The sequence below is a fragment of the Galeopterus variegatus genome, unplaced genomic scaffold (assembly GCF_000696425.1).
Source record: "Galeopterus variegatus unplaced genomic scaffold, G_variegatus-3.0.2 Scaffold1507, whole genome shotgun sequence".
In the NCBI taxonomy this organism is placed as follows: Eukaryota; Metazoa; Chordata; class Mammalia; order Dermoptera; family Cynocephalidae; genus Galeopterus; species Galeopterus variegatus.
In genome coordinates, this window is record NW_007727618.1 from 219,528 (window position 1) to 240,089 (window position 20,562).

The following is a 20,562-nucleotide window of genomic DNA, read 5'->3' on the forward strand; positions in this document are numbered from 1 at the left end:
ATTTGTCAAGAAGCCACTTAATCATACTAAAACAAGGCTTATGGTAGATTTTAAAAATACAGTTTTGTTTTAAACTCTGATTTAGCCTAAGGAAGCTCCAGCTTAAGTTTTCATTTAAAAAGTATAAAAATAATATGAATGAACTAAAACCAAGAGCCGAACTATTCTTTTGGAAAATCATCTTTAAATGCTTCTTTAAAGTGGTATCTTATGATGTGAAGATTCAAAATAAATAAGCCCATGTTCCGTGGCCCAGCTTGACCCCTGCCAAATTTTTTCCTCTTTCCACGCTTCACATTGAATATGGTATCAATTTTCAAACTTACGTAAAAAAGCCAAGATCCCTTGCTGTAACCTAAACGTGTTCAGTTTCCTACATTTTGTGTTGAAAATGTGAATGAGCTTTAGTTTAAAAGCTCTTAATGTGGTACGTTTCAGGTGAGAATGAAATATATATATATTCCAGTCAAACTAAAGTCTTTGCTGCTTAATTATGTTTAAAGAATTTGAAAGCAAGATAAACTATCACAATGACATTCCAGCTTCTTTTACAGGTCACTCCTTGATACCTGCTGTTTACAAAAGGAAGGCAAGGGGAATTTTTTAGGGGTCATTCCTCCATACCTGCTATTTACAAAAGCAAGACAAAGTGTTGTCTTTGAATTCTGAAGAACTTAAGCTTATTTAAGTTTGGAAACTGAGGATGAATAATTACCTTAATACTTATACATAGTGGTAGCAAAAATAAAACAAATCTGTCCTAAACTTAAAATACCCTCAAGTTTGAAAAAAGGGCTTACACAGGTTCATGTTAGCTAAGACATTTTCACTGTAGTAGTAATTTTCATCCAATTGGTAAATTTTAATTAAGCTTTAAATCAATAGTAGTAAGATACTAAATGAAAATTAATTACTGAATTTTTGTAGGAGAAAAACTATCTTTCATTAATACTGTTTTATGTTAAAAGCTTATAATCGTATGCTGAAATTTCAGACACAGACCTTCAATTTGAGTCAAAAAGATTCTATTAAGCAGATCACAGGTAATGAAAAATCCAAAGTAAACGTTTCAAAAGTTGGATTTCCTGTCACCTATGATCTGCTTAATGTAATAGAACCTTTTTGACTAAGCCCATAAGCCAGTCTGGTGGAAGCAAAGTAGTCGAACCAGACAGCTGAGTCCCAGTTCTGGCTCTGCCGCTTGCTGTATGGCTTTGGGCCACGGACTTCATTTCTTTAAGCCTCAATGTTCTCATCTGAAAAATAGGCATAATGATACTACTTACCTCATAGGAATGCATGAAGATTAAGATGAGACGTGCTTCAAATGGGTTACAGGTGTGTCCCCCACACTGCTCTCCTTCTCAGTCCAGATGCTAGTTGTTCTGGGCTGAATTGTGCACCCTCAACCCCCATTCACGTATTGATGTCCTAACCCCAAGTACCTCAGAACGCAATTGCATTTAGAAAAAGATGATTAAATTACAAATGAAGACATCAGGTGGGCCCTGATTCAATGACTAGTGTCCTTATAAGAAGAGAGTAGGACACAGACACACGCAGAAGGAAGAACACGTGGAGGCAGCCAAGAGAGAGGCCTCAGAAGAAACCAACCATGATGACACCTTGATCTTGGACTTCTAACTTCCAGAATTGTGAGAAAATAAATTTGTTGTTTACACCACCCAGTCTGTGGTATTTTTTAGGGCAGTAAACTAATAACACCAGTCATACCCAGAGGTGATTGAAGTCCTCTAACCAGAGGGTGCTGTATAAATCCTATTTTTTATGTACTATGACATGGAAAAGGTTTGAGAAGCACTAAAACAGGATACAGACCTAAAACACCTGGCTTTGCTGCTGGCCTACAATAAAGGCTCCATATGTGGCAGATACTGTTATTGCTCTAATTCAGAAAAACCTAGGTAAGCATCTATAACGAGAATCTCCCTACCCTGGCATCACTGAACCCATTGCTCTTTTTTTTTTTTTGGCAGCTGACTGGTACAGCGATCTAAACCCTTGACCTTGGTGTTATTACCAGTACCACTCTCTTTCAAGTGAGCTAACTGGCCAGCCCTACTCTTAACATTTTCAACACAAGAACCAACTATAGAAAACATACAGAACAGAGGTGGAAAGAAGAGTTTCAAGCAACACTGGGCAAGCACCTGAATAACTTTTTTTTTTTTTCTTGGCAGCTGGCCAGTGCAGGGATCTAAACACAAATAACTTACTTTGGTGGTTAACAGTTTGAGTCATCCCAAGGCTAGCTCTCTACTGTGAGTAAACAAAAGATTTGCCTTTAAAACAAGGTATATTTCAGTAGCCCCAAAGCATAGTAGTCTACTATTTCCTATGAAATGCACTCTGTACTTTTGTGCTCATTAAAACAATTTTAAAACCTGTATACATTTAGCACAAAATGAATTGTGAAACACTGCACTGGCAATGTAATTTCTTAGGGGCATGTTAGAAGCATTTCCATCTATGACATTTCCTTTAGGTAAAAGAACTTTAAAACAGGGATTTAGGGGACCAGCCTGGTGGCGCACTGGAGAGTGCGCCGCTTGGGAGCGCGGCGGCGCTCCTGCCGAGGGTTCGGATTCCATGTGGAGACCGGTTCCCGCTCACTGGCTGAGCATGGTGCGGGCGCAACACCGAGGGTTGCGATCCCGTTGCCGGTCCCCGGTACGGGCGCGACACCGAGGGTTGCGAACCCGTTACTGGTCAGTAAAAAAGACAAAAAGGAAAAAAAAAAACCCAGGGATTTAGGGATTTCATTCAAAGAGGCAGAATGGGTATTTGGGATACAGAAAGAGGCAAGTGACAATGCTATCATTTTCTTGTTTCCCTTTGACAGTTGGTCAAAAAAATCCAGTTTTGGGGCCGGCCCGGTGGCGCACTGGATAGTGCGCCGCTTGGGAAGTGTGGCGGCGCTCCCGCCCGAGGGTTCGGATCCCACATACAGACCGGTTCCCGCTCACTGGCTAAGCGGGGCGCGGGGGCAACACCGAGGGTTGCGATCCCGTTGCCGGTCCCGGTCCGGTACGGGGGCGACACTGAGGGTTGCGATCCGTTGCCGGACACGGAAAAAGACAAAAAAAAAAAATCCAGTTTTGGCCGGGCCTGACTCTCAAGCTAGAAACAGGTCGGCTATGCTGTCCATGTAGGAGCCCTGAGCCACATGTGGCTGTGGAGCACTTCCTTCCAACAGGGACAGTGCAACCGAGGAACTGAGTTTTAATTTTAATTAATTTTAATGTAAATTTGAAAACTGATACTTGTTTCAGTTATTGAAAAAATATTAACTATTTCTGTAGCTGTATGCTAGGCAAATCTAAGTTTTCAACTGTAAATTGTATGAAATCTACAGATCAAGTATAGCATCCAAATTGAGATGTGCAGGAAGAGTAAAATGTACACCAGATTTTGAAGACTTAGAAAAAATATAAAGTATCTCATTAATACATTTTTGTGTTGATTACATGGTGAAATGATAATATTTAGTAAATGTTGGATTAAATAAAATTTTATTAAAATTAATTTCACCTGTTTCTTTATACTTTTTAAATGTGGACACTATAAAATTTTAAATTACCTATGTGGCTCACATTATATTTCTTTTAGTGCAGAGATAAACTGTTATAAAACTAGTTAAACTTGATTTATAAACAGCCATATTTTGTGAATAATTACCTAGCTATCCAAAGTGAGTAAAAATTCATTTACTTTAATACTATCTATGTACGTTATAAAACTAGTTAAACTTGATTTATAAACAGCCATATTTTCTGAATAATTACCTAGCTATCCAAAGTGAGTAAAAATTCATTTACTTTAATACTATCTATGTATTTCCTGGAGAACATGTGAGTCAATAGGCTTTGAAAAGCTGGTAAAAACCGTGTTTTAAGAATAAACAGTTTAAACGACTAGATCAAGAACCTGAAATAATACTTAGGGAACAACACTATTTGTAAAAATTCTACCTTTGCTCTAGTTAGGCCTGATTTAGCATTACTTTGGTTGATACATATTAAAATGTGTATCATCTTGAAAATTTTGTGAATTGCACATAACAAAAATGTTTCCATCTTCTCTCAAACCCAAAGAATTCTATATTAAACTCTAAAGAATTTGATTGATTCAAGTGGAAATCAAAGATGTCTAAAACAAGAAAACTGATGTAAAGACCCAATTAATTTTATTCTCCACTAGCATTATGTTAATTTAAATATACGGTACCCACCTTCTTTTCTAAAAAATCCTCTACCAGTTTATGGAGAGAAAGCAGTCAAAGAATTCAATAAAATACGCTGAGTCTGAAAACCTAATCCAAACACCATAACGATTTAATCTTTTGATGATGATTTAAAATCTACGATTATAAACACATGCTGGCTATTAAGTCTCGGAGGCTCAAAATTACTTTTATGATTAAGAGAAGATATTTACTTTTACTTTTAAAAATGATGGGTCCATTTTGTGGGATTTAATCAAGTCTGCAGTAAAAACAGATTATAGTAAATTTCTCTCTCCAGAAAGTTATTGGACAACACATAGATCAACATTTTCAGAGGTCAATTAGAATTCAATAGAATATATGTATTTAACACTTAAATTATACTGAATAAAATTTTTTATTCCAGGATAATTAAGAAAGGTTTAACGTCATCATGAAAATCAAATATCATTTCTGACAAAAATTCAGATTTTATTTGAGGTAAATGTCTTGATCCAATTTAATATTTTAATTAGACTTTCAAGTTAAAATTTTAATTGTCTACTTTTTAAAAATATGTAAATCCATGTTCTCAGAAAAGTTGAATTCAGAATTAATTTTTTAAAAAATCCTACACATCTGGCTTTCTTGTAATATGAATTTTGAGTTAAAATAGACATTTAGTTTATGAGTTTGAATCTACCTTAACCATGACAGGATGAACCCACTGTACCAAGGATTAAATGTTAAGAAAGAGTTTCTTTGTCTTTTTAGTAACTTCCAGTCAGTCCCCTAAGACAAACTCCCCAAAGGCTGTGATCTGTCATATTTAGCCCTGTCTTGTAGTGGCAATTGTGTTGCCTAAAAGAAATAAGTGGAACTAACCACTCTACCCAACTCAAACAACAAATGACTTCCTCTGTTCTAAAAAATATAACTGGAAAGGTCAGCAAGACCATAACTTATTGCTGTGAACATTTAATACTTACAGAAAAGTATAAATCAATATCCCCAAAGAAAAATTACTCCAGTCTTTAAGATGTGGATGAAAACAAACACCATTCATCAATATTGAAATGCTAAATCCAAATCAGTATATAGCTAAGACATGATACATATCTTACTGCCTAGATGGAAAGCATTATAAATATCTAGCTATCACACCTCTGTAAGGATCTGTAAGTTGGAGTTTCACAGAGCCTGACTTCAAGCGTTTACAATCCAGTTATAGCTGACTTTATAGCCCAACCAAGCAGTCAAACACATTTACAGGTCAGCTCTGCTCCTGGCCAAGGGGTGTGGGCTGGGGCATGTGGTGAGTGGGTGGTGGCGGACCCGGCTCCTGTGCCAGCTGCAGGTGCTGAGCTGGATCTGAAGCACTTGCTGCTAAATGGAGCGCCTCTGTTTGCTCTTGATGGGCGTGAAGATGTTCCAGAGTTTCCTTGGACAGTGTGATGACATGCATTGGCTCCGTGTGTGAGGGCTCCATCTGGCTTTCAATCATATTGAGGCTCTGAATGTGTTCTGTTTGCTCCTGTTGAGCTGAAAGAATTAAATTCTGCAGTTGCTCTGGCTGTTGCGTGAGCAGAGTGAGATTAGCAGCCTGGTCTGTGGTCATGTTCTGGGAACTCTCTGCAGTGACAATGCTGATTCCTTGGCTAGGACCGGGCATGAAATTGATGTTATGTACAGAATCGGTTACAAGAAGCTGAATTTCCTGCTCTCCTGAGGTAGAGAGTTGATACGGCTGCAGCTGAAGAATATTTCTGACCTCTTCAGTATTACTACTGCCAGAAATACTGCTGGTATCTGATGCATGTTTCTCTTTGCTATGGATTTTTAAATGGGCCTTCAAGTTGTCTAAGCGAGCAAACTGTAAGTTACACTCAGGGCAGGAGAAAGGCTTTTTGCCCGTGTGTAGAATGCAGTGTCTCCTCTTGGCACTGGAGTCTGAGAAGGATTTACCACATATGCCACAGGAGTATGGCTTTTCTCCTCTATAAGAAAACACATGTTATTTTAAACATGGAAATACCTACTTATTACTTCCTCATTATTTAGGGTGAAGCAGTCAAGAACAGAGAAAAATTAACTAGACTGCAAATCTTTTTTTTTTTTTTCCTAAAAGATGACCGGTAAGGGGATATTAACCCTTGACTTTGTGTTGTCAGCACCACGCTCAACCAGTAAGCAAACCGGCCATCCCCATATAGGGATCTGAACCCGTGGCCTTGGTGTTATCAGCACCACACTGTCCCGAGTGAGCCACAGGCCGGCCCTTACACAGAAAATTCTACCAGAGTCACAATTTGGAGAAAAGGACTGTGTAGGTAACAGGTCACCCCACTGAATGACAGAGGTGAATGAGGCCTCCAAGTGAGAAAAATATCTGCAAAACTTTACCGATGGATTCTGATGTGAGTCTGAAGAGAACTCTTTGCTGTGAAAGATTTGCCACAGATTTCGCAAGTAAATGGCTTCTCACCTGAAAACAAGAAAGCATTTAGAAATATATATTCAGCACAAAACAAAAATTCAAAACCACTTCACAGCTTCACAATATAAAAAGAACAAAGGCAACACCCTCCACCAGTGGGAATGAATGAAGTACTTCCCGAGGCCCTGCTCTGTACAATGCACCAAGAAGACACAGAGCAAGCACAAGGTACAGTTCTTTCCCTTAAAAACTTGAGAACTGACACAAGGAGAGAAGTTGTTATACGTAGGAAACAAAGGAGCACACTGTATTTGCTCCTGCATTTTCCGCTCTTAGATGTAACGGCGACTTTTGCTCTCATGCCTCACTGCTTGGTTAGGTAGCCCACTTGCACTCCAGAGGAGTCCAGGCACGAGAGTCATTTAGGTATCAGTCACACTTACATCTACCTTCAAACATCCAGAATTTGACCACTGCTCTACCTCCACTGCTGCCCCAGCCCATGCCACTGATGAAGGAAATAATCAAAATGAAGGTTTTCCAAAACTCACTGCTCTAGGATAAGTATCATCAACTCCATGTCGCCATCTTGTTCTTATGATAAACAATATATGTGGTCAGAACTGCTGATTTATTAATTAATGCATAAACTGCTGGCTTCGAATAAGCTATTTAGATAGTGTTAAAATAGCTGCAGCACGATGCTTCTGCTTCAGGTTGTGTGTAGATGCTTCTGGTTCCCATGTTGTAACCAGTAACCAATGCTTGTGATTCTTGTGTTCTGTGAGAACAGCACAACAGTACTTGGAACTTTCCCCCTCCCACTCCCTTATAAACTGCCTTTGCTTGTAGTAGACTTCAGAGCACTTTCCAGCTCTGGTGGCTTGTGTTTTCAGGGTCGATCCTCAAGGTCGGCTTTCAATAAACCCTTATGAAATTATTTCTGCCTCGCCAGCCTTGATTTTGGCCCATGCCACCACCATCCCTCACCTGGATCACTGCGGCAGCCTCCGAAGGGTCTCCTGCTTCTGCTCCTGCTTCCCTGCCATCCACTACCAATGCGGCAACCAGAGTGAGCCTTGACACAAAGTCAGACCATTTTACATTTCTGCTGCAAATGCCCTGATGGTTTCCCATCCCGAGACAAAAGCCAAAGCCCTTGGCCTACAAGGGATCAGAAGTCTGTATCCCCCACCCCTACTCCTCACCCAAACTTCCCTGACCTCAACTCAGGGTGTCCCCCAGGGTGGTTCGCTGGCCTCATCTCCTTCAAGTCTGCTCACATATTGCTTTACCAGTGAGACCTTATCACCCCAAAGTACTATCCACCACCTCCAAGCACTCCTTAGTCCACTTCCCTAATTTACTTTTTCTACAGTGCTGTTGCTCTCTCATATATGATGTATGTTATTTATTATCTACCTTCCTCCTCTTATATAAGATAACTTGTGGGTTTGACCACTTCAAGTACCTCAGTGCCTAGAACCCGGCCTGGCATGCAGTTCCAGAAATCCCTGCAGCATGAATGAGCTTCACAGGGGTGGACGAAGGCCCACACCAGATGTTATGACTGCTCCAGAATACAGTATGCTTCATTAACATCAAGTGTTTACTCACTTAAATATAAGTGTTTACTCAGTGTTAGTTTGCATGTGGCACATTTCACGACAGACTGTTCATACCTTCCAGAAACAAAGTTAAGTAATTCTAATGCAGGCAAGGGAACTATGAATTTAAAAAAAAAAATTCATTAACATCAAGTGTTTACTCAGTGTTAGTTTGCATGTGGCACATTTCACGACAGACTGTTCATACCCTCCAGAAACAAAGTTAAGTAATTCTAATGCAGGCAAGGGAACTATGAATTTAAAAAAAAAAAAAAAAAAAAAAAGGAAAGCAGCAAAATCCCACTAACTAGACAAACCCAGGGGATAAGTGCAATTTGAAGTGCAGGATGGTCAGCGAGCTTCCCTTTGATGCATCCACCAGAAAATTCAGGCTAGACATTTCTCCAAGCTCCATCCGGGCAGAGGACATCTGTGACAACTTGGATGAATCTGCATCTTTGCATCATTAACTCTTACCACTCCAAAGGCTATGACCTGGCCACTGCCGTTATCTATCTACAGCTTTCTACATCAGAGCTGGGGCCTATTCTGATCTCAACTGGTTTTCTCCCTTTCCAGATTCAAACACTAAGTACCTGCTCTCTTTGCTTCTGACTGTAAAGTTCTGTGTGGGAAACACATATAATAATGTTAATTTTATCAATCAATTCTAGCTGGGTTTACAACAGCTCAGAAAGTCTGTGTTGGCAAATATCTTTTAAGGGCAAATGTTTAAAATAGTGGAAGTTCTCTCCAGGAGCAACATCCTGCAGCTGAAGCTCTGTTAGGGAGTGAGCAGGACAAGAAGAAAACAAATTTCCCTAGCCATGGTGAATCTGGGGGAAGTCTTCTGACCCCCTAGTTTCTGATTTGCTCCCCTGTGTCCAGCTCTGTTACCTTCAACTGAGTGACCCATTCATTTTTAAGTTTATTCGGTTCTGAAACACTGATGGAACATCAACAAAACACAGAACTAAGAAATGGAAAAGAAACAAAAGACATAATCACTGTCTCAAAAAGAATGTGTGGTCTACTTGAGAAGATGCACACAGTCATCAAGTAGCATAGGCTGTATTGGACTAAACATTAAAACGAGTGGCTTCGGCTAGTCCAAAATTCGTGAGTTATCTGAACTGACTGTTGAGTCAGTTACAGAACTCCTTGTTCTGCTCTTTCCCCCTTCTCACTATTGCATTTGCCTAAACCTAAAATAATAAAATAAAAAGCAAAAAGTAAAATGAGTGGTATCAAGAAGATGAGTGCATACGGACGGTGGGCGTGGGCAGAGGCTGGATCTGGCTAGACTGGAGAGAGACCTGGACAGGGGCACTAGTATAGATAGTATGACCCAAAAGCTGGTGCTGGAAATGGCCACATGGGGTGCACTAGGAGGAATGAGGTTTCATTCTGAGGAGTGGTAGAGCTAAAAGATGAGGCCAAACCATGAAGAGCCATAAATTCCAAGCAGAGGATCTGTGAAGCTTCTAGACCTTTCTGGCAGAATGATGACATACCAGAAATACTAAGAAAATAAACTTGGAAATGAACAGTAGGGTGAGCTGGAAGAGGAGAACCAGGCAGGAGTTCCTGCAACAGTCTACACATAAGGTGCTGAGGTGGGGACCAGGAGGTGGCAGGAGGCTGATGGAGACAAAGGACAAGAAGGTGAGATGACAGGGCCTGAGTGGCAGTGTGACCAGAACGAAGTTTGTTACAGGGGGATTAGAAAATGGCAGTTAAAGGAAAGAGCAGAGACATGAGTATGACTCTAAAGGTTCCACCCAGGACTACTGAAGTGGCCCCAGGGTGTCCTTCCAGACCCTCTTCTTAGCAGTCTACTCCACCACCCCCACCACCACCCCAATGGCTTGTAAATCCTAGACCCCACTCCAGACAGTACCCACTACTTGGTGCTGGTGGGGCATCACAGCTGGATTTCCTACCTCCCTCTGCTCAAACCCGGAATAACTTTCTTGGTTAATGGCAGCACCATCCAGCCCCTGCCCCAGCCAGGTGCAACAGTCACTGAGATGCCTCCAGTTCTCTCTGATCTCACGTTCAACTCTCAATCCATTTCTGTACATTCTTCATTCCTAAGTATCCTGCCTCCCACCGTGGAATGCAGCTTTGTTTTTCTTAAAAAATTACCCGTGTTTGCTGTAAAAGAATATTGAAAAGTATAAAGAACAAAATCAGCATTCTTCTCTCTTGATAAGCAGTTAACACTGTCTGTGATGGACATCTTTACAGACACATCTGTTTGTACACAGACACATGTGAATACACTTTTTCACACCGTGAGATCATCCAGAGCATGCTATTCTGTCATGTCAAATAAGGCCACACCACCATTTTAAAAAGGTGTGCTGTGTTCCCTTGTGTATATAGTGCAAAATTTACCTAACTAATCCCTTACTGATGGACATTTAGGTTGTTTTTATGCTTGTGACACTGTAAACAATCCCACCACTGAAAAATTTCCTTATGCAAATTCACAATTGAGCAGTTTACAGTTTGATAAATATTGCCAAAGTTCTTTCCAGAAAGTTCCCAAATTATATTCCCACCAATAGTACATAAAGATGCCCATTTCCTCAATCTAATGGGCAAAAAAGAGCACGCATTCCTTTTTTTTTGGTGATTAATGTAGTTAACATGGTTTTATACCTGTCTACTCGCCATTCCTGTCATCATGTGAAGCACCTTTCCTGTCACCTATCCAGTTTCCTACTGGGGTTACTCATTTTTTCTTATCTGTCATGTATGCAGTGAGAACCAGTTTCCTACTGGGGTACTCATTTTTTCTTGTCTGTCATGTATGCAGTGAGAATTTTTTCTCACACTAAAAAAAAATCTCCTAGGGCCGAGCCCATGGCGCACTCGGGAGAGAGCGGCGCTGGGAGTGCAGGAGCGCTCCCGCCGCGGGTTCGGATCCTATATAAGGGATGATCACTGGCTGAGCGCGGTGCGGCCGGTCTCAAAAAGGACAAAAAAAAAAAAAAAAAAATCTCCTAAATAAATCTCTTCATTCTGCTTTCTTGACCTGATGGCCCTAAACAGCCTGCTAACCAGCCCACCCCTGGGCCCTTCCCTCTGGGTCTGCCCCACTGTCTGGCAGCCCTGCTGACATGGGGCCTTCCTCAGGGCAGCCCTTGTGCAGGGCTCCCACATCCTCCAGCTCTGCACACCCTACTCCTGTCTGGTAACGCCTCTTCCCACTTCCTCTGTCCATCCGGCTCTGGCTCCAAGACCCAGGTCTCCCCCTGGATGCTTTCCCAGACCTTCCAGGGGAAAGTGAGCCCATTCTCCTCACTGTGTGCACACCTCTACTGTGGCTCTTATCCCACCACACCGAGATTCTTAACAGACGGCATGCTGACTCTGTAAAGGTTATCGTGAGGGCCCCCAGACCTCAGAGAGATGGGAATGAGCAACTTTAACAAATGGTCTGGAAACACACAGTTGAGGAAATTTAGGAAGCTTCAAATCCAATCCAAGGAAATGAGGCTGTGAACAGAACTGTGACTTATTAACTATGTGTTACTAGGCAGGGCCATCTACACAAGAGCGGGAGCCCGCAGGGTAGAGTCAGTGTTTCTATAACACCATCCAAGGGAAAAGGGATACTGCAGGGATAGGACTGTATTGTGGGGTCAGAGTTCACTCACCAGGCTTCTCCATGGCCTGGGCTAATTCCCTTGACTTGCCCCCAGCTCACCAGGCAATCCTCTGATCACTAATCTGGTTTTCAGATACACTAATGTCAGGAAGGAGGCACTGCAGGCAATAGAAAAGTGCAATCCTTTTGTTAAGAGATTCACTGGTCTATTAGTCTTGTGAGTTTGCTAGGGTTCATTTGGTCCCTGTAAGCCTGACCAGCTCCAGGGACAGGAGAAGATCCAAACACAAGCACCTGAGCCATGGCGACCTCACTGGCACAGCCTGTCTGAGTGATACCTTGCCTCCATTTCGAAATACATCCTTCTCCTCCCCGAGGAAGATGCCCTCTTAGGGAAGAGAACGACTCCAGTGTGCCTTTTCTCTAGTGCTTGGTGCAGGACATTTAACCCAGACAGTTTGCATTTAAAGACCTAAGAGATGAAGGACAAGTCTTTGTTTTCCAACTGGGCATAGCCCTACTGGCACAATCAGTGCTTCTCACTCTGGCTGCCCAATGCCCGGGGAGCAGGGAACTGGCATGCCAATGCCTGTCAACACCACGTCAAGCACATTCTCTGTGCCAGGTGGTGGGGGTAGATGGGTCATAGTCCCTCCCTTTGAAGAACCCCTATTTTTGATGGGTTCAATTTCTTTTCTTATTTCTAAGTCATACAAACCACTTTACAGAGCCTTTTCTGTCTCCTTTTTTACCCATCACACATCTTCCACTTTCCCCTTCTGCTTCTCCTCAGAGTAGACGGGCTGAAAAGGCTGCAGGAGAGAAGACTTCCCCGTTTCATTCCCACTTCAAGGCCTGCTTCTACTCACAGACGAAGCCTCGCTCCCCCTTATGCTCAGGAGGCAATACCAAGGTGAACTGTCTCCTCTGGCACTGCTCCACATGAGCGTGCCACCTCAGCCCTCCTCCATCCACAACCTCCCCAAGAAGTCCAGACCCATCACGGCTCCACGTGCTACTCACAGGCGCATGTGTACATGTGTGAATTTACAACTCTGCCCACATTTCTCCCCTGAACTCCAGACTCAAATATCCAACTGCCTCTCCACACCTGCACCTGGACGTCAAGTTGACATCTAAGCCACAACATGTCCAAAATCCAGCTCCTGATCTGTTCCTTCCAGTCTTCCCATTTTTCCTCCTTCCAGTTGCTTTTGCCTCTGCTTACTTTCAACCCAACATCCAATTATAAGCAAAGCACACGGACTCTTCCGTAGAAGAGTCCACTATATCCAGAAGTGGGCCACCTGCCACCACTTCTATGGCTGTGGTACTGTGCCAAGCCCAGGGTCACTGCAACCGGCTCCTGACAGGGCTCTCTACCTCTGTCTTTGCCTCACCCCATATGTGTGTATTTTTAATACATACTAGAGTGACCCTATTAAAATTCTAAGTCATGTCATGTCATCCTCTCAGTAAAGCCATTTCACTCAGAATAAAATCCAGCCTTGACTGTGGCTGGATTAAAATTCTAAGTCATGTCATGTCATCCTCTCAGTAAAGCCATTTCACTCAGAATAAAATCCAGCCTTGACTGTGGCCTCCAAAGTGCTTAAGCCTCAGTGCACACCACAATCACCAAGGGGTACTTTTAAAAATGCCAATTCCAAATACCAATCCCGAGGCTCCACCCCAGGTCAACTCAATTGGAATTTCTGAGGTTGGGACCAGGTTTTTTTTAAGAAACCTTGTCAGGTGACTGAAGTGTGCAGCTAAACTGAGAACCCCTGCACCACACAGACTCCAGTTGTCTCTGATGTCCCCCTACTCCACTCTCTCCTACTGCCAGCACCCTTGCATGACCTCGGTCACTCCTGCCTCCTGGCACTTCCTCAGCATGTCAGCATGCCCAGTCCTGTCTGAGGGCTTTGGACCTGCTGTCCCCCTGCTGAGGATGCTCTCTCCTGGACATCCCCAGTGGCTGGTTTGCCCCCCTGCTGCATTCTGATCTCCATCCAAGATGCCACCTCATCCATGAAGCCTTCTCAGACCAGTCCCATATAAAAGAGCAGCTCCTCTTCCCACACTCTGTCCCGCACCCTGTCCCCTTACCCTGCATTTTTTTCTCTTCATGGAACTTACCACCACCTAACATGTTACCTTCTTGCTTACTCTCTGCTTCCCTGGTCCAATGCTGGCCCCACAACAGCAGGGGCTCTTGTCCAACTCTTCACTGCTGTATCCTCAGGGCCTAAAACTGTGCCTGGTACCCAATAACTACTCAGCAAATATGTGTTAAGTGGATGAATTAAATTTCACAGAACTTATTAATGACAATGTCTGTAGAAAGACTGTATAGAGATCATTTTCATAAAATTCATATCCTATGAGACATTTGCTGATTTAAGAAGAAAAACTCATATTTAAAAAACAACGTACAAAGCACCATAAACCAATCTGATATATAATTTTAGGAGACAATTTAACAGAATCATTAAATAACTGACCTACAATGGAAAGTTTTCCTTAGAAAATCTGACAGGCTTATTTTTAATACATGTTCCTTACCAAAGGTGCAAAAGGCCCACATTTTTACTGTTCTGGTCTTAAATAAAAACGTTTGACCTGCCCTAATCAATCCTGCCTCTTTGTCCTTTAAGCTGATTTTTCTAGAGGTGGCAATGCTTAGGTCATAAGAGCTGGTTCTAGGGGAGAAAGTGGAAAAATTCTCAGTGTCTATGCCAACTTTGTCTCTGTTTCGTTTCATTTCTTTTTCTAAAAACATTATCTTGATAATCTTCAAAGCTGAAATAAATTAAGGCAGCAAGACAGAACCAGAGGTAGACTCATACTATTTTGCAGTAGAAAATGAATTTTCCCATATAAATAGCATTCAGTAAGTAATCTCCCTTTTGCTAACCTACAAACAGATGTGATTTCCCCACAGAACAGTCTGACAGCATTCTGCCTTGGGCTCTTAAATGATCTGCTATAAAATACCTACTCAATTTACAATAAACACTCCCACACACAGGCTGAGGAGGGGACTCAGAGAACTTCATTCCTCTCTTCTGAAAACATCAAGTGTACTAGGGAGGACCGATGAGGCGGAGTTTTACCTGTGTGTGTCCGTAGATGTTTCTTTAGTTGAGACACATCCATGAATTTGCGATGGCAGTGGTTACATTCTGGTAGTGAGTGGCCTTGTCACAACAATAGAAAGTGTCAGTGGGCAGATGCTCTCCCTGCATTTCTTCAGTAATTGTGTTAAAGCACTTCCCCAATAAATAATCACTTTAAATATGGCACTTTAACAACAAAATTCTTGTCATTAATTTGGTAACAACTGATATCATCCTATGCACCTCAACTCGGTACTTCCTCAAGAGAGGGACCCTTCTAATCCTCCTAAATGTAATCTCCTTTTCCCTCAAAGCATTAGTGTGACTATGGCCAATTAATCTCAAATGACATTTCCAAACCCACATTCATTTCTTATCAGGTGGCAGGAAAGAAAAATGGACAATGGGTAGAGCCAGGCAGGAGAGAGCCTGGACTGATAGCTGTGGGGTGATGATTTCTCTGTCCAGGCACCATTAACAACAAATCAACTGAAGCCCTTTGGGCAAGTGACATTTCTGAAAGATGCTGATTCTGTACAGTTTCTGTGTGCAGCACCAAAACCGTAGTATAAAAATTAAATGTGAATTACACGGTATAATTAAAATTATACTTAAAATTGCTTTTTAAGACCCTTTTCCCTTAATACCCATTTACCTTCTACAATATGAACCTAATGTTTCAGAAACAATTTGCATTCATGTTTCTTCTCCACCAAACCAAATTTTCTCTCACTTTATTGTACCTGTATGAACTCGGTAATGGCTTTTTAGCTGTCTTTTCTGGCTGAAATATTTTCCACATTGATCACAGGTAAAAGACTTCTGTCCTGCCAAATAAAAAACAAAACACTTAAAACATGCAAAAAACTATAAAGAACTAGAATGTTCACTAATAAAGTAAATAGCACAGTGGGCCCATGTCACTATTTTCTACAAATGATACAAGTGACTTGTCTACAAACCCAAAAGTGTTCAGAGTCTACTGCAGAAACATAAAAGTATAAAGGTATGTAAGGCAATAGGGAGTGGTGAAAACTGAGGTAGAACTAGAGAATTCAAGTCCCTCCCCCCAAGGCATTCAAAGTAAAATATTTCTAAACTCTGGTAGTTAAACAAAACGTGTTTGCACAGGAACTCCAAGAAGCCAGTTTATAAGCTCTAGTTTAAAGTTCAGTACTGTGCAGAACTCTAAACTGTACTCTGACAGATGCATAATTCTGTCTTTCAATGACACCATGTGGAAAATGATACCAGGCTGAGAAAACACCATTTAGATCCCAATAATGTCCTCCCTAGGAAATGGAAATCTGGTGGCAGTGGGCCCTCTGGTTCAAGCCCCGCTACCTGAATGCAGGCTCATATGCTCCAATAGTGAGTGCTTGGTGGTCAGAGCCTTGCTGCACACGGTGCAGGTGTAGGGCCGCTCGCCTGTGTGCATCCTGGTGTGGACCTGCAGGGAGTGCTTCTGGGCAAAGCCTTTTCCACACTCATTACATTTGAAAGGTCGCTCCCCTGGAACAAGAGCCCCAGAAGCAAGGTGTAAGCAAGAATCCCCACACTTTTCTGTTCCCTCCCAAATTAAAATGACAATAAAGAAAAATCCTCTCTTAAAAGGCACACATCCAAAAGGTCAATGAACAGGAGAGACAACAAAAGCAACAATTTTGGAAGCTGGATCAGATGAATCTAAAGCAGTTAAGGAACACTGAAATACAACCTAATTTTAAAGACAGAGCCTCTGAAAGGCTCAGGAATTGGTGGCACCTACTGTATCTGAAAATAGGGGTGAGAGAGGGTAAACAAAATCTGTTTTAAAGGTAGTTAGACCCCCTGATCCAGTCTTCCATTCCACACAGCCAGGAGACTGGCCCTCTCCCCAACAGAAGATAGAAAATGTTCTCTGAAGAGGGTAAAACAAAGGGTCTCTGGATTAGCAGTTGCCAGGCATGGCTGAGGCTGAGCGGGACCACTACAGGAACAGGAAGTCAAAGTTTACATATGGGAAAATGAGACTCCCCCTCCTGCTCTAGACTGGCAGCCACGCCAACCACCCTCCAGATGGGAGAGTAGGAAGTCCTCCCCTGGAAAGTGAAGGGCCCAAGGTAAGGGAGCAAAGGATGCCTAAGCCAGGCATCAGCAAGGAAGTGTGGTCCAGCCACGCTGCCTACAGTGAGACCACTGTTTTACAGGCTCTCTTCACACTCGCAGAGTTGCCAGTGGCTTTTAGTAACCCATTCTTACATATGGTTAAATATGATTTTTTAAAAATCATTAGACATTCAAGGAAAGCCGTTAGTAGCAGAGATAGATACCAAAACAAACAAGAGGAAAAAAAAGCAACCTGCAGAAAAGAAAGACTGCCCAAGGTGAAGAAAACATGAAAAACTAACAGATAAGTACTGTAAATGTTATCATTCACATGCTTACATAGGCAAGATGTTACATGGTTAAATGAAAAGAGGATTTTTTTTTAAATTAGAGAAAAAGATCTCCTAGAAGTAAAAACATAAGAGTACAAATAGAAAACCTATAAGGGCTGAAAGATAAAGTGGAAAACATTCCAAGAAGTAGAGCAAAAATGATGGAAAATGTGATAGAAGAGAAAGCTGGAGGATGGGTCCAGGAGCTTCAACCTCCAAACAGCAGGAATTCTGGAAAGACAGAACAGAGAAAACAGAGAGGAGGAACTCACCTATGAAATAATTTTTTAAAAATCTTCTGGAAGTGAAAGATTGTTTCCAAACTATACTGATCTACCTAGTATCTACCCAAATAGAAGAAACAGACACACACTAAAGTGACTGAGTACAAACTTTCAGAATCCTAGGGGCAAATGGGAAGAGCCCACATGCTATTTTTTTTCCTTAATAAGTTTTGTAGAACTACTGAACTCTAAACTGTGCACATGTATAGCTTTGATTAAAATAGTAACCAAAATAAAATTTATTACACAATAGAATCTATTACAGTTCAACAAATATTTCTCAAGTATCTACTTTTTGTTCAAAGTACCAGAATTCAGTGTTTTCAATCTTTCTGTATGTAAAATCTCTTTGGAGCTTTTCAAAATACCAAGGCTCCAGAAAATTAAATCAGAAGCTCTGGGGGTGGGACCAGACACTACTAGTTTTAGAAGCCTTCTAGGCAATTCTAATGTGCATGTTGAGAACCACAGCACCATATGCTGCTGGACCACCTGACAGCAAGCTGCTGGATGATAGGAGAGGACTTAAGCACCAGTCCCTACACTTAAACTTGCAATTAAGTTCTGAAATAAACTCATACAAGTGGCAACTACTTGACTCGAAGCAGTGTGAATTAAGTGCCTGAGAGAGGACTCAGAGGAAGGGATTTCTGGCTAGGGCTCCACTGTCCCATATGGTAGCAACTAGCCACATGTGGTTATTCAAACTTAAATTAACTAAAATAAAAAATTCAGTTTCTCAGTCACACTAGCTACAATTCAAGTACTCAAAATCCACATGTGGCTAGTGGCCACCGTATTGGACAGCACAGATATAGAACATTTCCATCATCACAGAAGAGTCTATTGGCCGGTGCTGGGCTAGATGGAAACAAGAAGAAAGTTTTGATTCCTAGATGGCTGAGTGAGAAAGCTGTCCACACAGACTGGGGCAAAAGCATGGCTATGGTCAACACAAGGAATGTTCAAGACTCAGAAAGCAGAGTAAACTGGGCTAGAGGTTGATAACTGAATGTTAAAGCCCTGAGCCAACTCCAAACGAGAGGAATCAGGCTACCTGGGTTCAAATCCCAGCTCTGTCACTAAATGGGTGACCCTGGGCAAGTTATTTAAGCTTTCTAGGACACCATCTCTTTATCTGTACAAATCACCTACCTCACAGGATTGTAGTGAGAATTTAATATAATAACACGTATAAAGGCTTTATTACAATACCAGTCACACAGAAGTTGCAGAATAAATGAAAGCTATTATTATCGTGACTACTCCAAATTCCGAAACACACTGCAATAGCTGTGAAAGCATAATTACCTGTGTGGCTCTTCTGGTGGACTGCTAAAAAGTGATTGTACTTAAAGACTTTGCCACAGTCTTTACAACGGGCTTCAGGGCCACCAAGGCACCTTCTCCTTCCACAGACCCTCTTGGCTGAACCCTGATCGTCTTCATCCCCAACAAGTTTGTAATCTTTAAGTTTGACGGATCTCCGAATCCTGCGCTTACTGTACCGACTCTGGTTGTCCTGTCCATCCTTGTCCTTGGGATCACAGTTCTCATCTTTTTCAGCTGGCATTTCCTCCACTCTACCTGGCTCACAAGCAGGCTCAGATTCTCCCTTTTCTTTTGCTGGAATCTGTTCACTCAGTACACCATTGTCTCCTTCTTTAACCACAAAGTTTTGCCTATTCTGAACAGAATGGTTCACTCTTAGCTGTATTTCTTCCTCTGTAGCCAGTTCTGATTTCCCCTCCTGCAAACTGTTTACTTTTCTTGGTCTTCCCCGTTTCCGCTTCGGAGGATCATTTTTCTTATTAGAAATAACAACCACTGGAGTACCAGCAGTGTTCAGTGTCGTTGGCTTTGGGGAGCTATGATTATTTTGGAAGTCTGTGTAAGCCTTTACTAGGTCATAGACTTTTAAGAACTGAGCAGTAGCCAGGATTTGTTCTGTACTTTTCTCACCGGCATGGAGATAACCCGTGTAGATAAATTCCAGCAGGATACCAAAGGTGTCTGCAACCATGCCTTCCAACATATAAATGGACTGGCCAATCTCCCCTTCTTCTGCAAACATCATTGAGAAGTATTCACTACTGGCAGCAAGTAAGGCTTTATGGGCCCGGAAATGCACATTCTCCACGATTAAAGTAATGTCACAGAGGAAGCCTTTCTTCCTCTGATCCTCAAAACTGGCCAGGACAGTGTCCCTGTGAGTGTCTGAGTGTATAACAAGCTGCCCAGAAGACTCTGGTGATGTTTCTGCCATTTTTTTTTAGAAGCCAAGGCGGCTTAAGCCTGAAATAAGAAGACGTTGTTTAAAAAGGGGGAAGCATTGTCTAACAAAGGTAATCCCAGCCCACATGAATCTACTAATCACTTCATATCGTTAACTGAATTTTACCATTACCACTTTTTAAGGTCTATTTTAAAACTTAGCTTGGGGTTCTCATTCTTGTTGCATGTTACCTACTGAGTGAATTTCCAACATCTACGCCACCTCTCAGGGTCTATTTTCTACTCGGTAAAGCGAAGGAATGGGATCAACCATCTCCGAAGTCCTTCCCAGCGCTAACTTTCTGCGGTTGCACAAATATGGGAATGAGAACTACACTGCCTCAATCTCGCACATTATTAGCCGTTTCGTCTGTGAGAACAAATATGAAAAAAGGCGAAGAAAATGTACATATGCAAAGTGAATTCGGGGTTCCTGCAATAAAACAACAACGTAAGCCGCACGGGGCCCCGCTTTGGAAGGGGGGGCGTGGAGGGGCCAGGCTGGCGCCAGATGGCGGGAGGCGCGGAGCTGCGGGAGCCCGGGCCGGCCCCGCAGGGAGCGGCGGGGCGCGGA

General features: G+C 42.1%; 1 protein-coding gene across 3 annotated transcripts; it reads right to left on the reverse strand.

Moving 5' to 3' along the window:
• Positions 1-4,332: 4,332 nt before the first annotated feature.
• On the reverse strand, positions 4,333-19,980 carry ZBTB24 (zinc finger and BTB domain containing 24). 3 transcript variants are annotated; one of them, XM_008577426.1, is made up of 6 exons: positions 19,026-19,980; positions 16,355-16,522; positions 15,754-15,837; positions 15,008-15,091; positions 6,629-6,710; positions 4,333-6,222 (listed from the first exon to the last, which is right to left on the reverse strand). In XM_008577426.1, exons 1-6 carry the CDS (start codon positions 19,978-19,980, stop codon positions 5,499-5,501), a joined length of 2,097 nt encoding a protein of 698 aa, XP_008575648.1. In that variant the 3' UTR covers positions 4,333-5,498. The 3 variants fall into 3 exon arrangements, 1 of the variants encoding a protein (XP_008575648.1); XR_550832.1 differs by lacking the exons at positions 4,333-6,222; positions 15,008-15,091 and having other exon boundaries at positions 6,637-6,710; positions 15,754-15,832; XR_550831.1 differs by lacking the exons at positions 4,333-6,222; positions 6,629-6,710 and having other exon boundaries at positions 15,017-15,091; positions 15,754-15,832.
• Positions 19,981-20,562: the final 582 nt, after the last annotated feature.